The sequence below is a fragment of the Canis aureus genome, chromosome 12 (assembly GCF_053574225.1).
Source record: "Canis aureus isolate CA01 chromosome 12, VMU_Caureus_v.1.0, whole genome shotgun sequence".
Taxonomy (NCBI): Eukaryota; Metazoa; Chordata; class Mammalia; order Carnivora; family Canidae; genus Canis; species Canis aureus.
In genome coordinates, this window is record NC_135622.1 from 35,660,318 (window position 1) to 35,677,362 (window position 17,045).

The 17,045-nt window shown below is 45.4% G+C and overlaps 1 protein-coding gene across 4 annotated transcripts in view; it reads right to left on the reverse strand.

The window, feature by feature from the left end:
• Positions 1 to 2,410: 2,410 nt before the first annotated feature.
• VIT (vitrin) overlaps positions 2,411 to 17,045 on the reverse strand; it is a 104,242-nt gene continuing 89,607 nt past the window's right edge. For 2 of the 4 annotated variants that reach the window (XM_077843624.1, XM_077843620.1), the window contains 4 exons: positions 16,312 to 16,415; positions 13,323 to 13,549; positions 10,286 to 10,799; positions 5,208 to 6,548 (listed from right to left, as the gene is read on the reverse strand). In XM_077843624.1, coding sequence (XP_077699750.1) covers positions 6,370 to 6,548; positions 10,286 to 10,799; positions 13,323 to 13,549; positions 16,312 to 16,415 — 1,024 coding nt within the window. In that variant the 3' untranslated portion in view covers positions 5,208 to 6,369. Of the gene's footprint in view, positions 2,430 to 5,207; positions 6,549 to 10,285; positions 10,800 to 13,322; positions 13,550 to 16,311; positions 16,416 to 17,045 lie in introns of those variants that run through there. The other 2 variants (XM_077843622.1, XM_077843621.1) reach the window with 2 other exon arrangements.

The following is a 17,045-nucleotide window of genomic DNA, read 5'->3' on the forward strand; positions in this document are numbered from 1 at the left end:
AAAAGAAGGAAGGAAAGGAGGAAAGAAAGAAAGAAAGAAAGAAAGAAAGAAAGAAAGAAAGAAAGAAAGAAAGAAAGAAAGAAAGAAAAAGAAAAAAGAAAGGAAAGAAAGAGAAAGAAAGAAAAAAGAAAGGAAAGGAGAGAGGGAGGGAAGAAAAGCATGCATTGAAATGGTGATCTTTCAACCTTACTGTTTTCCATGTGTTTTGTCATTTAAATAGTACATTTCTCCTCAGTCGGGCCTTCAGACTAAAACAGGAGTGGATCCCAGAATCAACGCTTCTGCTTCCCTGAACATCTGAACAGTTTTCAAAGGCCACTGGCCTACAAACAAATAACAGAAGTGTAGCCATCAAAGTGGAGAGAAGTGAAAGTCTTAGAGAGACTGTCATTGATTTCCTGGGGGTGAAGTGTCTGAACAAAGCAGAGGGAGACTGTGTCGCTGGAAGACTTTTATTCAGCCTGTAGTTGGTTTTCCCAATGCTGGAACCTGTGCACATGCAGGTACTAGCATTCAAGACAACTGGGTGATTCAAGGAACCTCCCAAGGTTATGAACTGCAAGGTGGTCAGATAGAACAATGTGAGTGCCTGTCCCCACAGCCACGTCCTCGTGGTTTCCTGGGTGGTCCTGCCACTCCCAAAGGAGGTTGCTCTAGGGGGTCAGTCCTTAATGGGTAGAAAGTTTCGCTCTGTTCCCTCTCTGCAGGATTGTTCAACACTTTCCAGATGAAGATCATTCTGGAGGAGAGTAGAATGAGAGGGCTGCTGGGCTCATCTGTCCTGTTCCTGTCTCTCCTCCCCTTTCTGAGGTTCTGCTCTCTCCCTGACCCTGGGGTTCATGAGTTACTCCAATTCCTTCCAAAAACTCCCTTTGCGTGAGCAAAGTATGAATGGAGTTTCTGTTACTTGCCACGGAGAGAGTTTTAACCAATGTAGCCTCCCATGGCCTGGCCCCTGCCTTTCTCCCCAGCTTCATTTCCTGATACCTCACACTCATGCTGTCACTCTGTGTGACACACTGTGTCCTGCCTCCTCACCTTTGCTCCTGTCATTCCCTCTGCTGGGACACCTTCTCCATCTTTCCTTGCTTGGCTAAAGCAGACACACCCAACTCAGGAAGCCTCCCCAAGTGTGCCTGTCTCCTATCGTATTAGCCAGATGTTCACTGTTGATCTGTGTATCTCCCACACTATCCTCTAAGCTCCTTGGGCAGGACCAGGTTTTATTCAACTGTGTACCCCAGTGCCTATTCAATGCCTGACACATAATAGGTATTTGTTGAAAGAAAACATGTATGTTGAAAGAGACCCAAGAAGGTAAATGAAAAAAAAAAAAAGAGTTTTCCTTTCTGCAGAAAGTGAGAGCAGAAGGTGAGGAACAGAGGTACCCTGTGGGTAGATTCCCAAAGGGGATTCTGGTCCTAGAAAAAGAGTGATTGTAAGATAATGCAGTGAACCTCGGAAGGGCATTCTAAAGAGTGGTGTGGAGGGGATAGAAGGAGATTCTCTTTTCCTCTTGCCCCCATACCCTGTTTCTCTCTTCCTGAATTATCTCTGCCTCCCATTCCACCAGTGCCATTGAATTAGGGGTTGGCACTGTTGGGTGGCTTTGATTTAAAGTTCTCATTCCCTCCCTGCCTTCCATGTCCCTGGATGACACGTATGAATTGGGTCTGCTAATAAGGGACTAAGGAAGTTGCTAGAAAGTGGGTGGGTCAGGATTCTGTATCCAGAGAGCATAAGTCTATCTGAGCAAGTCAGAGAGGACTCCAAAGAAGAGGTGGCATTTGGACGAAGACTTGAAGGATAATTGGAGTTTAACAATAGGATGGGGGAGCCTGACGTGTTCAGAGAGCTGCAGGGACTGTGGACAATAGATTAAAATCACTTATCTTAAGTGAGGACAAGGTGTGGGGCACCTGGGTGGCTCAGTCAGTCATCTGCCTTCAGCTCAGGTCATGATCCCAACCAAGGTCCTCGGATTGAGCCCCATGTTGGGCTCCCTGCTCAGCGGGGAGTCTGCATATTCCTCTCTCTCTCCTTCTCCCCGCACTCGTGCTCTCTCAGTCACTCACTCTCTCTTTTTCAAATAAACAAAGTCTTAAAAAAAAAAAAGTGAGGGCAAAGTGGCTGTCCAGAGAGTCAAGGGGAGTGATGGGGAGAAGCATCGTGTGCCTTGGACATTAAACAGACTCTTCACTTTGTATGTTTAATAAATCCTGAGAGTATGCTTTGCAGAATTATACGTATACTTTAAATTGTCAAGCTTACTAGAGAACCTTCTGTGCAGCCACCATTAACAAGAAGGAAAGTGGTTAAGTATATAGACCCTGGAGTCAGATTGTCTGGGTTTAATTCCCAGATCTGCCCCTACCAGCTCTGTGACCTTGGGCAAGTTACTTGACACCTCCATGCCTCGGTTTCATGATCTGTAAAATGAGAATAATAGTAACTCTCTCAGCAAGTCATAGGGATAAGATAAGTGAGTTAATACATGAGAAGCCCTTAGAATAGTGTCCAGTGTGCAGCAAATTAACTGTCAGGCACTAGGATGATTTTTATTACTCATGAGATTGTTTACAATCACCAGCCATGCACACTTAGTGCATGATCCCATGATAATAATGACATGATTTTAGTTGTTCATTTGGTGGTGTTTCCCACTGGACTGAATTCCTCAAAGGCATTAGTTGAATAAATGTCTCCTTCCAAAGTAATTGAATTCATGTTTTCAAGCATATTTCCTACTTACTACATTTATGTGTTGGTAATCTAAGGGGAGAACTTTTCTTAGGATTGTGAGGAGAAAATAACATTATTAGTTGGAAACTCCTCCGTGAGGCTGGAAAATCCGTGCACACTGAAGCATTGTCTTCTTTATAAACCCATGCCAGACCCTTGAGATTGTTGCTGGAAAACTTGCTTCATGAAGGTTTTGTCCTGTTCAAAAGGGTTTAAAGAGCCCAAAGAAATAAGAAATACCTGAACCCTCAACCTTATCCGTTTGGCTGGACATTTTTAGCAGAGCCTTATTACGAAACTTTTAGCAAAGAAACTTTTTCAAAGGGCTCCTGAGAGGTGGGAAAATTAAGTTTAAGTGCAGTTTAGACATCATGTGTACCCAGAAAAGCTGGCCCAATGCTCCTTGTCTGCTTATGTGGGTTGCCCTGGAGGAGAGAGGGCACAGCGGAGCTTTTCTGCTGAGACCATGGAATGAAAGTTAGAATTGCCTTAGGAGATTGGCTCTGAGTCTGCAGGACCCAGAATGCTTTGCAAAGGCTGGCCCATAGCCTGCAGAGGGCAGACCCAGGTGTGTGTGTGTAACACAGGGATGGAGGCAGGGGTGGGAGTTCTGACCCCACCGAAAGGCAGTCAAATGAGTCAACTGGAAGACAGAGATCTGAATTGTAGTTCTGTCCCTTTGTATCTGCATGACCTTCCACTGGCCTGGTTTTCTTTTTTTGCCATTGGACAGTTTGACATCTCTAAGGTTCTGTTTCTAGTATTCAGATTCTGGCTCTACCCCAGCAGTATTAGGCTTGGTTTGGCTTGAGTAAGGTGGATTTATATCCAAGCTTCCCAGGTCACCCATCACCACCAGGACCCCTATCTCCAAACTGCTCTGTGCAACTCTGATCTGATCCAGCCCCACTCCCATGCCAGCCTTCCCACTGCATGATGGGGCACTCCCCTCTGCTGCCAGTGAGCTCCCAGAAGCTCCAGCCCTTTCTTGCCTCCCACTCATCTGCAACCTCCAAGGGGAGGCTATTGCTATTCAGGCCTAGGATTGGGAGAGGAGAGGCCTGCTCCTTGCCCCCTTTCCAATCTCCCTCCTTCCTTCCACAAAGTCCCCAGCTCCCTTGAAGATCTGACCTCAGCCATCCAACCTTATCACTGCTGTTTTCCTCCCAGCTGGATCACTTCTCATTCACTGAAGGTGGTGAAGCTTGGCTCACTTCTGCTCTCTCCATCCCAACTCCCATTGCCATCTTTGGTGACTTGAACATCCATCCACTCAGACAACTCTGATGACACCACACCACAGCCTCCAGGTGCCTTGACTACCTCACCTCTGATGTTCCTTTCCTACACACACACACACACACACACACACACACACACACACACTCAAATATTTGCTGACAACGGACCCATTTAGAGAGGTTTCATTTATCTTTAAAACTAAGATACCTAGAGCTGCCAGGGTGGCTCAGCGGATTAGCGCCTCCTTCAGCCCAGGGCCTGATCCTGGAGACCTGGGATGGAGTCCAACATTGGGCTCCCTGATGGAGCCTGCTTCTCCCTCTGCCTTTGTCTCTGCCTCTCTCTCATGAATAAATAAATAAAATCTTAAAAAAACAACAACTATGATACCTATAACAAGAGTAGCCATATAATTTATTTTCCCACTTGGGACAATTTTGTTAATGAAAGAGGACACCAAAATAATAAGATTATATTATTTTTGGAAATATTTATGTATTGATGACAAATTGGCTTTTGTGTTAAGGCCCCTATAAAAACATTATATTCAAAAACTATTTTCCATGGGGCACCTGGGTGGCTCAGGGGTTGAGCATCCCCTGAGTCCTACTTCCCCCTTTTGCCTATATCTCTGCCTCTCTCTCTGTGTTTCTCATGAATAAATAAATAAAATCTAAAAACAAAAAGCAAAATAAAAAACCCCAAAACTATTTTTCAAAATAAATTTTCTTTCAAAAAATTTAAAAACTTATATGTATACATTGAAGAGACATTGAAACTTTTGATTCTGCATATTCAAAAACATAGGCAGAATAATTCTCCCTTATATTTATTTAAGTTCAGTTTCTTAGCTGAATCTCTCACTAGCAGTTGTGTCACTGGTATCTTTATAAAGAATTTCTTTTTTGAAAATAGTTTTTGTATTTTGAGGTTTTTGAACAAATTTGTTTGCATTTGCTTTTAGGTAAAATTTATGGTTAGTGAATTTGAAATTGCTGACACCTTTAATTGATTCTTCTCTGTAGACATCAATATTTTTGACTGAGTTGATTATACACTCTCCAGGTACTGAGAAATTTGGTAAGCTTGAAGCAAATTCTGCTAAATGGATGAGATCTTCAAATTGCTTATATAAATATTTTGTCCCAAGAATCAGCACAGGTATTATTTCTTTTCCTCCATTCATAGCAGCATCTTTTAACACACATTTTTACAAGACATGATTTTTAAGTAAGTCATCTTTATTAATGATTATTTTGAACACTCCCCCATCACACACAGACTTCATATCCTAATAGATGAATCCTTGGCAGAAGCTGGAAATAAAAAGTGGAGCTCAACTAAACCCTGTCCTGGCTTATTGTAACGCAACTATTAATGATACAATCTGGTTAACAAATGACAAATGCAGTGCAAATATGAACACTGCGTGGGACCCAAGACAACAGGCATAAACAGGGGCTCTCCCAGGAAATCGCTATCACACTGACCGCTCAGAAGTAGCTCAGTGGTTCTCCATCCATGGCAGCACAGCAATGTTACCAGATAGCTCTTCAAACATGCCACTGCTCAGGCTTCAGCCCCATAGATCCAGATTCCATAGCTATTGGAATGGGGCCTGGGAACCAGCATCATAGTCTCCCAAGAGATTCTAAGTTTGCAGCTTGGGCTAAGAGCAGCAGCCTCATGCACTGCTATTGGGCCAGATCACCTTGGTCCTCCAGGGCCGTTCCTCAACTGCTCCTAAAGCTATAGGATGCAGTATACAGTGAATCAGATAATAGAGAAGAGGAGGTAAATCAGGAGTGGCTATGCTGCTGCCACATTTTCTCTGCATGCGCATGGTTGTGTTGTTACTGTGGGCTGGGAGTGAGTGCGTAGCAGGTGCTCCGGGAATGAGAAGAGTGGAGAGCGGTCCTGCCACAAACCCTGTGAACACTATCTCTTCCTGACACAGTCAGAATGATTGCATGTAACCCTTTAAAATACTTAATTAAGCAATTCCTATACTGCCATAGTAAAAGTGAAATTTGTTGAGGATTACTGAATCCTAATTAGAAATAAAAATGGAAAAAACCTCACCAAAACTCTAGTTAAGCCTGTCATAAGTTCTGCACTCTAGTCTGAACATTTATTTTGAAAACAATTGTCAAAATGTAAATCCCCAGCACCCTCAAAATGATGTATCATTTCGCCTCATTCTATAAACTTATGATCATCTTCCTCACCTCAATTCTTGAAGCATGCAAAACCACACTGGCAGAGAATAATAATAGCACATCCGTTCTCCAAGCCCTACATGACCTGCTGCCCCATGAAGCATTGGGGGTTGCACCAGAGCCCGTTGGGAAAGCAGCATTTACTGGTGCTTTACCTGCTCTGAATTCAGTTCCGAGGCTGTGAGTTGAACTCTGTGCAAATGCTCTGGATGACCTTGGGGACAAATTTGTACAGGTGGTCAAACTCATCTACAAAGAAAGAGTGGTCGTTGGCAGGGTGAGTGGCGATGACTTCCAGCTCGTCCTGTGCAGCCCATGCAACACCTATTGCATAGGTGATCACTCCTGTGGGGACAAAGTTTAGATGAAGCAAATGTGCCCAAGAAGAGGTACTGCTAATGAACCCTTGCCTTTCTGTTGTTCTGTCAGCTCTTGTGTTGGAATGCAAACAAATTCAAAATCAGAAATATTCCCCAAAGCATAAACATCTGCTATATGCCAACCTCAACAGAATTGATATAGTTGTTATCTCATAGGAGTTTATGATCTTTGGGAGGAAAAAACCCAGGCAAAATGGAGTAAATATATAAGATTTTCATGTTCAGGGGCAATAGAGGTGATATTATTTTGGGACAAGTGAAACTTGATGCCATCACATGGTACATGCCTGCTCTACCTGTGTGTAAAGCCAAACAAAATCTCAGTTTCATTTATTTGTTTATTTGTTTTAAAGATTTTATTTTTATTTTTTTATTTTTTATTTTTATTTTTTTAGATTTTATTTTTTTAAGGAATCTCCACACCCGATGTAGGGCTCAAACTCACAACCCCGAGATCAAGAGTCTCATACTTCTCTGACTGAGCCAACCAGGCTCCCCTCAGTTTTATTTTATTGTATTATTTTATTTTAGTATTATTTTTATTTTTTTAAAATTTTTTTTATTTATTTATGATAGTCACACAGAGAGAGGGAGAGGCAGAGACACAGGCAGAGGGAGAAGCAGGCTCCATGCACCGGGAGCCCGATGTGGGATTCGATCCCAGGTCTCCAGGATAACGCCCCGGGCCAAAGGCAGGCGCCAAACCACTGCGCCACCCAGGGATCCCTATTTTAGTATTATTTTTAAAGACTTATTCATTTTAGCGGGGGAGGGGGGGCAGAGGGAGAGGCAGACAGAAACTCTAAGCAGATTCCGTGCTGAGCCTGGAGCCCAATGTGGGGCTTGAGCTACTGACCCAGAGGTCATGACCTGAGCTGAAACCAAGAGTTGAATGCTTAACCAACTGTGCCATCCAGGCACCCCTCCCCTCAGTTTTAAATGAATCAAAAGTCAGGTCAAGATCTTCTTCACTAAAACAATGGAATAGAATCATTTAAGGCTTGAAGTTGACTTTACAAGCCATAAAATGCAATGTCATTTCCAGCATAGAAGCCCTTGCACAAGGGCCCAGAGAGATGGTGACCTAGCATCTGCTCCATCACTGATGTGAAGAAAGGTTTTCAAGGTAAGGGAGTGATCAACAGGGTTGAATGTTGCAGGGAGGTCACAAGAGATTAAAATAAAAAAGTGCTTGTTGGGTTTAGAAAAACCAAGACATTGGTTTTGCTTGGTAAGAGCAATTTCAGGAATGTGGATGCCAAGGAAACCAAATGAGTTTCTGTGAGTTGAGAGTGAAAAAGAAATGAGGATGTGGGCATAGCACATAGGGCTAACCCTTTCCGAAAGTTTGGCTATTAGGGAAGGAGGTAGGTGGGAAGTGGAGCAGAACATGATGTCAGAGAGTTTGTTTTTGCTTTTTTTAGGGAGGGATCCAAACATGTCTAGATGCAAATGGGAAAGAGTACAAGGGGATTAAAGGTGTAGGACTGCAGTGGGGTGCAAGAAGCCCCAGGGAGGAAAGGACAGACTCAGAGACTAGGCATCTATTTTCAGTGGGGAAACCAGGAGACTGTCTGGTGGATGGTTCTTGACTTGGGTTGGGGGCAACTGGTCAGCAGGAGCTTAACCTTGCTGTACAATAGCCTGTTCCTATGCCACCTTCAGGCTGGCAGAGTAGGGTCAGCTACATGGCCATGAAACAGAGGGAGGAGCCAGGGTGTGGCCTTTCTGCCTAGCCACCCACGGCAGCCCATGTCACCATCTCCAGCATCTTCCCAGTGTCTTGTTTTGCTGATTGGAGAGCCATCCACGCCTCACATAGTTCTGGCCTATGCTGTTCTTCAGCTGTGGCTCATTAAACTGCATTTAAGCTGCCAGGCCCTTCTCTTGACCTCTCCGGTGTCTTCTCTCTGAATATGTATATGTTGCTGTCTACGAACATTGGGCTTAAAAATGCTGCCAATGGGCTTAAAAATGCTGGCAGTGGTAACAGATTTGCTGCAGAGCATGGCTTAAATTGACTAAGCCTTTATTTTTGCACAAAGATTGAAAGGCTGCTCCCCAATAAAGACAACTCAAACAGTATTAGAAATTTAGCTTTTCAGATCCTGGAGTCCACCCATGTAGAGAACCTTCTACTGGCAATTCCAACAGATGGTCACCCAGACCTGGCCTGGACACTCCTAGGGACACAAAGCTGACTGTCGCCATATAATTTGCATCTATTCCTCCTAGCCCTTTAAAGCTTCCCAGAACATCTCCCTCAATCTTCTCTTCTCCTAATGAGGATGCCAAGGATATCCTTTGGGTGAGGCCCAAAGGAGGTCCACTTAAAAAAATAAGTAAGAGTGGAGCTGAACGTGAGCCGGAGACAGATGTTTGGAGGTAACAGGAGAGCCCTGGGCTTGTAGTCAAAGCTGGCCCACCTGGCTCTGCCCACTCCCTTTAGAATTTTGAGTAGGTTGCTCCTGAGCCTGAAACCATCTTCACTCTGCTGACATGAGCTCAAGGGCTGCCGTGTCTGCGGGCGCTCAGGCCATCCACCATCTCGCCACGTGAGTACCCCCACGGGCTCTACAAGGGTTAATCACTGCTTGAACCTGGTGTCTGGTACTTTGGTTTCCAGAAGGGAGAACTGCTGGTTCACTGAGGCTTATTTGTTTCGCCTCTCCTTGTTTAGGGAGGGATTAGAAGCAGCTTTAAAGAAGACCAAAAATCCTGCAAGCTAACAACCGAATGCAGGCACAGAAGTGAGTCTTGTACACTAGCACTTACCTCTGCGTCTTTGGTGTTCACTGACAACTTATTTTACTTTTATTATCATTACTATTATTACTATCATTTGGGGGCTTTCTTCAGGTTGTTGGTATTTTCATGATATTTTATGGTACTTTTGAAAACGGTGATTAAACACTGATTATGTGAAAAAGGCATTAATGTGACTAAGTTTCTAAACATTTACAAAAACATTTTGCTCATTTTTCATGGTTTTAAATGTTCTGTTGCCCTCTTACAAATCTTTATTTGGAAGTATCTCTGTAAATATTTTGGATGAAAATTTCTTTGAGATCTCCTCAAAACCTCCAACATCTGGCTAGCAGTTGCTTACAAACGGTAGTATTGGGGGCACCTGGGTGGCTCAGTGGTTGAGCGTCTGCCTTTGGCTCAGGTTGTGATCCCGGGGTCTCGAGATGAGTCTCACATCAGGCTTCCCCACGGGGAGCTGGCTTCTCCCTCTGCCTGTGTCTCTGCCTCTCTCTCTATGTCTCTCATGAATAAAAATAATAAGTAGTAGTACTTTGCTTTTAAAACACTGCTTTTCTTCAAATTTCAAACACAATTTGGTGGTCTTCAGGGGAGCTTAAAATAATGAGTCAAATTCCTTTTTAGTGTGTCACACCTTCGTGTGTAAGGCCTCAGAGTGTTGGATGTAAAGAGAGGGTTACTGGTCCTAGTCATCTGTAGGCCTGGGGTTTGCCATGACACTTTGGAAACCACCTTGGGGCTCCCTGCCTTTTTCCTTTGCTGCTCAGAGAGGCCGGTAGTGTTTAACACCACCCCTAATGTGTTCCCTACGAGTCTGAGCATTTCATTAAGCGGTAGACAAAACCAGTGCCCAACAAACCAGCCCCTTCCTTGTGCCACTGGCCCACCATGCCCCGGAGATGCTCAGCACTGGACTGGTCAGGGGGACCAGCTTACCCTTGTGATGGGCGACCATGGCTGGTATTCGGACATCATCATAGGACCTCCCATCAGTGATGAGGATCATTAACTTCCTCTTGTTGGGCTTGGACTTCTTGAAGAGCTGCTCCAGGGCATAGTTGATGGCAGCCCCCGTGCTGGTGCCACCGCTCCAGTATCCCACCCTCTTGATGGCATTGAGGATGTCGGACTTGGTATTGTAATCGTCAAATCCAAACTCCAGCCGCTGCTCGTAGGTGTACTGCACCGCCCCGATTCGCGTGTCTGTGTCTGAAATCTCAAACTCCTTGCTGAGGTTGGCCACAAACTGGAGAACGGTGCGGAAGTTGCCCGTCCCCACGCTGCTGGAGCCGTCGATGACGAAGCCGATGTCGGCGGAGTTCAGGCACGTCTTGCTGCAGGCCAAGCGGTCAGTGTCACAGACCCGCTTCACCAGCGGCTGCACGGTCTTGTGGAGGCTGAACCAGCTCTGCACGTTGAGCGAGTAGAAGCCGTTTGTCCTGCACACGGCCTGGAAGACAGGGGGAGGGTGTCGGATGCCCCAGTCTATCACTGTTACCCTGATCACCGGGGCAGGTGCAGAAAGAAGCAACAGACTCTTGGATTTTTGCACTCGTCTTCCTACAGCTCTTTTTCGACTTCCATCCACCCAGTCGGGTGCTCACTGGGGCAATGATCCCCCAACTGCCCCCTGGACTCAGTCCTACTCCCTCAGCTGGGTCTCTGCGTTAGGGCAGAGCCATTGGTTAAGCCAATCCTTAGAGGTGAATCACTGGTTTTGGCTTCCTATTTATGCTTCTCTGGGCCCCTCGGTGCATTTGTACTGGCAGCCGGCCGTAAGATTGGCACTGGTGGGTACCACCGTACGAGCGGATTAAGGAAAGCTTTTGTTTTGATCAGGAAAACAAGACACATGAGAAATAGCTAAAGAAGCGTTTCCAGAGCAGGCCTGTGCCCAGCAACAAGGGGTCCCACACATATGTCAGGAGTCACACTAGAAGTTCTTGGAGAGATTCTTTCATAAACCCCCACCCTAACCCTATGAAGTGGATGTAACCCTCCTTCATGAAGGAACAGACTGAGGGCCAGCTGTGAAGGGATACCCTGAGTCCCTGAGACTGGAACACAGATCTCTCTGCTCTCAAAACCCAAGCTCCGTCCTCCAGATGACCCTGCCTCCAGACGAGCCTGCCTCCAGACAAATGAATATTTATTGACTTGTGCCCAAGTTTGTTCCAGAAAAAACTTAAGGCAGCTGCAAATAAACATTGAGCCTGTGTGCTCCTGGAAGGGACCCGGCCTATGTTCCTAAAGTGGAGTGTTTTCTCCTTGCTGCTGTCTCTCTGGGGGTCATGGGGACAGTCACAGAGACCTGGTGACTAGAGATAAAGTGGTAGAAATAATAATTTATTTTAAAACAAGAAATGATTTTAAAATGTCTTAGGAAATATCTTTGATTTGTTTGTAAAACCTAAAAGGGGGTTATAAATCTTTCCATGGACTCGGTGGTATTTGAGATGAGTATCTAGGCTGAACTGAGTTCTAGCCACTGGATCACTGGATGGAGCAGAGGGAGTCCCATCAGGCACTGGTTGTGGTCGCGGATGGAGAGGATGGTGGTGTTGGGTGTGGACAGGGGACAGCAGGCTGCAGAGGTGGGACAGGACCACACTCCAGAAGGATGGGGGATGATGAAGGGTTTGGAGCAGGGACCCCATGGGACTAGAAAAGCTCATCATAAACATGAGCGGGCTTCACTGTGAAATTTACACTAAACTGAGGAGCCCCAAGAGGGAGACAGACCAGAGGTAGAATGCTAGCTTGACCTAGGGAGGTGGCACTGGGAGCTGACAAGGCATCCTGGGATGACTCTGCACCTCTGGGACAGCGCGGGGCCGTTCCCGTACAGTCCAGAGGAGGAGTGGATTTGGTGGGAAAGAGGATGCACTTAGATTTTTACATGTAGGACTTAAGGTTCTTCAGGACATCAGGTGGAGAAAAACAATTGGTTGGAAACAGATGGCTACAGAGCTCGGGAGAGCCCGGGGATGGGCACAGGATGAGGTATCTATTGCTTGTGAGTGAAGATGGAAGCTGCAGCCTGGGATGGACTCCACGGGAATAGAGCCTAGTGAGAGAGGAGGAGAGGGCCAAGAATGAGTCTGGGGAAGTCTACATTTAGGGTACAAGCAGGAAAAGAGGAGAGAAAAAATGAAATAAGAGGCACACTGTGTCCTGGAAGTCAAGAGAGATGAGAATTTCAAGGATGACAAAGTGGTCAGCAGTGTGCTATGGTGCAGGAGGTTGAGCCCTATCGGAACACAGACGATTAAAACTGGAAGGGCATCAAGGACAAGCTAGTACAAGGCATTCCCTTTCTTCTCTTCCTTCCTCCCTTCCTTTCTTTTTCAAGCTGGGGCCTTCTCTTTGGAGGCAGGTTTGTGTGGAGTCCCACTGTGTAAAATGTACAAAAAAGTAAGCTGCTCTGGTGGAGTGGGTTCAGAGGCCTGGATCCCTATCTGTCTTGCCTCTATCTGCTGCTAGCTCTCCACATAACCCAGGAGCAGGGGTTGAAAACCTGATCTCCCTGACCTGATCCAATGTCTTCCTTTTCTTGTTTATCAGGTTGTTTAATTGGTTGTGTGTGTGTGTGTGTGTGTGTGTGTGTGCACATGCATGCACATGTGGGTAAGCAAGTATATGTGTGCCCATGTGCATGCTCATGTGAAGCCCTCCTGGGCCGCCTGGTGGAGGTTGGGGCTGTGAGGGGGAGCCTGGGGAGCCTCTATCTGAGACCTTGGGGACACCCCTCCTCCCAAGGTACTATTGCTCAGTCCACAGGGTCAGTGTGGGGTCTTGCCCTGAGAATGTAATTCCAGGTTCCAGACTTACTAGCCCTTCACTGGAGGCTTCCCTACCTAGAAGTGAGCTCCACGCTTGTTTGAAGGAATGAGAACAGTCTTGATGGCTGTTTACAGGGTGCAAAAGACAGTGGATGTGGACTTTGGGTGGGTCCCTGGGGGCAGTTCCATACCTTATTTGAGAAGTTGGGCTCTGTCACGTACTGCTTCTCATTCTCAGTGGCACCTTCGATGGTGATGAAGAAAATGTTGATTCCTGACTCTCTTGCGAACCTCGAAGCCTCCTCCACCTTGTCTGTGGGCCAGCCGTCCACAATCACCACGGCCACATTGGGAGCCCCTCCTCTGTTCCCATTAGCCTTGGAAAAGAAGTTCTTGGTCACATAGGAGATGGCCCGGCCTGGAAGAAACAGAGAACTTGTGGTTGGAGTGACAGTGATCACACAGATTGGAAATACAGGCAAGATCCCAGTGGCTTCCAGAGGGTCAGAAAAACCCACTCCTGCCCTCCCTTCATGTGTTTGTTTTTCCCTCTTTTTAACCACATTAACTATTCTGAGGTGTAGTTCAGGGATTTTAAGCAAATTCACAATGTTGTACAACCATCACCACCACCCGCTTCCCTCTCTCATTTCACTTTAAGTCTTTCACTTCTAAATCTCTGTTATTAAAAAAAAAAAAAAAATTAGGGACCAGCAAACATGAGAAAGACTTCCATGGGAGTAAGAGGGTCTCTTCTTTGTGTGGGTGCTGGAAGTGCACAAAGTTCTGTCTGGGAGGGGTTGGCCTGTTGGGGCAGGAGCCTCTTTCCTGCCTCCAGCTGGGGGTTGGCCAACCTAGTGCACCACGAGCTGCTGGGGGTGGAAGGCTGTGTTCCAGGTACCATGATGTCTTCTGTCCAGTTCCAGGTGAGGGGCATGGGTCTGGCTGGCCCAGGAAGTACTGTACCACTGAGAACTGAGGACTGTGTTCTAGCCCTGGCCATGGGGACCCTGGTGGGTCTCCAGATTTCCATTTCACCTGAAAGCCACAGCTGGGGGTGTATAACAGAGCCGCCCACCGTGGCTTCCCAAAGCACTTGTTTCACATTGTCCAGGACCTCAGAAATTTTTTAGTCAAGTTGTCCCAGTTTACTGGGACTTTCCCAGGTTAAGTACTGGAAGCCCCATATGCTCCTGGGCAAATTGGAATGACCAGGTCACTGTAGAGTTAGCATAACTGTATATACTAAGGCAGGGTTCTTTACCCAGGCTCTCTGGACCCTTGTGGGACATTGGGGGTGTGTCTCCACAAATCCCCTGACATGATACACCATAGTTTGTGTCTCTAAGTATTTAGTTGGGTAGGAAGATAGCTTTCAGGAGATTCTCAAAGGGGTTCTCAATCTAAATAAAAGTTAAGAACAACCATCTTAAGTCTTTAGGATTAATGTCATTATACTCCATGCTTTTTGGTTTTGGCCAGGATCCTGGCTCCACTGGCTACTGTAATCTTACCCATTAAACGAAGAGTTCAAATAGTTGCATATGTAGGAACTAGAGAAATGTTGTGGAGGCCTGTATGATCTGGCTGCATAGAGCACAACAGCTAAGAGGGAACCTTCATTGCTGAGAACTGTCTTCATGGCCAAGGAATAATGTCCTGGAAGGCCCAAAGCACCCAGCAGTCCCCTCTGGCTAAATGTTAGATGCTTGTAAACAGAGCACACCTCTGGCTTCATCCAATCTCAAATTTGGAGGCCATGGTCCATTAGTGCTTAACCCACACCCCATCCACCTTTCAGCAAGTCTTGAAAGTTGAGGCTAAAAATCTGAAAACTACATTGTTGAGACTCCCTTGCAGCTATAGCCCTGGATTTGTGCTAATTTCATGAATCAATGCACACACATGAGATTTAGAAGATGGAAATAAGGAAGAAACCATATTTTTGACTCTCCTATTTCTACTGATGAGCACCTGTAGGTACTTGACTTCTCTGGGTGGTGCTAGAAGAATCTATGCCTGGTCTCTAGTTTTGTTGCTAATGAAGTTGGAGCATGCAGAACATGTGTTTTGTGGGTGTGAATGGAGCATGTAAGGCCTGGTTTTGCGGTTGACTGCTGTAGCAGAAGTTTCTTGAGTAATGGCTTCCTGGCTGATCAGATCTCCCAGGAGGCTCTACTGGCAGAATTGAGAATGCAATTTCCTGATCTTGGAAGAGACAGTAGGTCCTTTGAGGTCTGTGTTCTGCAGGAGGCCATCAGAAGTCATCTCTCAAAGTTCAGCCTTGAGCTAATTTCTTCAGCCCTTTAGGTTATCCTCAAAACAGTTTAGTACCTAGGAGTAAATCCCTTTCCACTTAAACCAGCTAAAATGGATCCTGTTCTCTGAGTCAAAGCCTGATCAGTACAGGGCAGAGACAGAACACATTATCTCCTGAAAAAGGTATGTAATTTTATTAAGATACCTCTCTAATCCCATCAAGGATCTAGGGTGTCTTCTGAAGTTTCAAAGTTTTATTCCATGATACATTACTGGAATGTCACCGATCTAAGTATTCAATTGAAAACAAATCAGAAATCAACTCTACCATATTTGCAATGACGTAATATTGATTTGGAATCTGGGATAGCAGTGACTCGGCCAAGTTTGGTTAGCATTTTTCACTAACCAAACTGAATTTGGGCCAGACTTAGACTTCTGGTAAACCTGCCACCCCACCTCCCAGCCACCAAGGCTCAGTCAGACATCTCAGGAGACTCTGCTTGAAACAAAGAACCTGTCTCTCTTTGTACAGTCATCACTGTAACAGGAGCTCACTGGAAGAAGATCCCCAAGGGGTGCTGCGGAGCTTTCTGAATGGAATTGGTTATAACATTTAATGTTACATAGTTGATAACTTGTCAGCCAGTCAGGAAACAGTTATAATAGTAGTCCTGCTTGTCCGGAAGAAAGCTGCTGACTCAAGGAACGAGGCATTCTGGAGCTCTCCAGAATACGTGTGATAATGATTCTTGCCCCTGAATCTATGATGATACTTTGGAGAAGATACAGATATTATGTGAGTCATATCTTGATGGCTTATCACTATTTTTCCCTCCTCCTATATAGGATATTAGAAGACAATCACACAGAGGAGAACTGTGGAAACAAAATAGAATGATCTGAATTCAGATTGCATACCTGCATTAGAAAGCCCTCCTCTCTGGGTGATTTTCTCTATGGCAGTCTTCAGATCCCGGGAATTCATGTGAGTCCTGAGATTAAATTGGGCAGCAGGGTTGTCTCTGAAGAGTGAGAATGAGAATTAAAAATTACTGGAAATTTATTATCTTTATAGGAAAGCAGAAATCAAGTTGATTCTTTTATATATAAATAGAATGGAAGCTGCTTCAAAGCCTTAAGCTGTATTTTATAAAATGCCCCACTGTAAACAGAAGTAACAGTGAGATGGACTGGGGTCCTCCTCAGTGTGTGTAGAGAAAAGTGGTCTGATCTAGGACTCAGGGTTCTAGTTTTGATTGTGCTGCTTCCTTGCTGTGTGACCTTGGGAAGTCACTTAACTTCTCTGGGCTTCAGTTTCCTTATCTAGGTAAAAGCAAAGATTGCAACATTCATACTGCTAAAAAACAAGACGATTGTCAAGTAGGATTTTGCAAATGTCAGGATGTCCCTAGGCTGCCCCAGACCCTCCTCTCCAGGGAGAAAACCCCAGCTAATAGCCACTCCCTGTGTTACCCCTACACTGGAATTGCATCTTAACTGTGGCATCCAGGAGAAGACATCCCTTCATTTTTTCATTTTATGGTTCCTGTACTTGGGTGAGAATATTCAAATCTTATCCAAAAGGTTAACTTCTATTAACCAAAAGGTCATCTGGAGAGGAGATGGAGTAAATTAAGTAGAGAAACAGAATG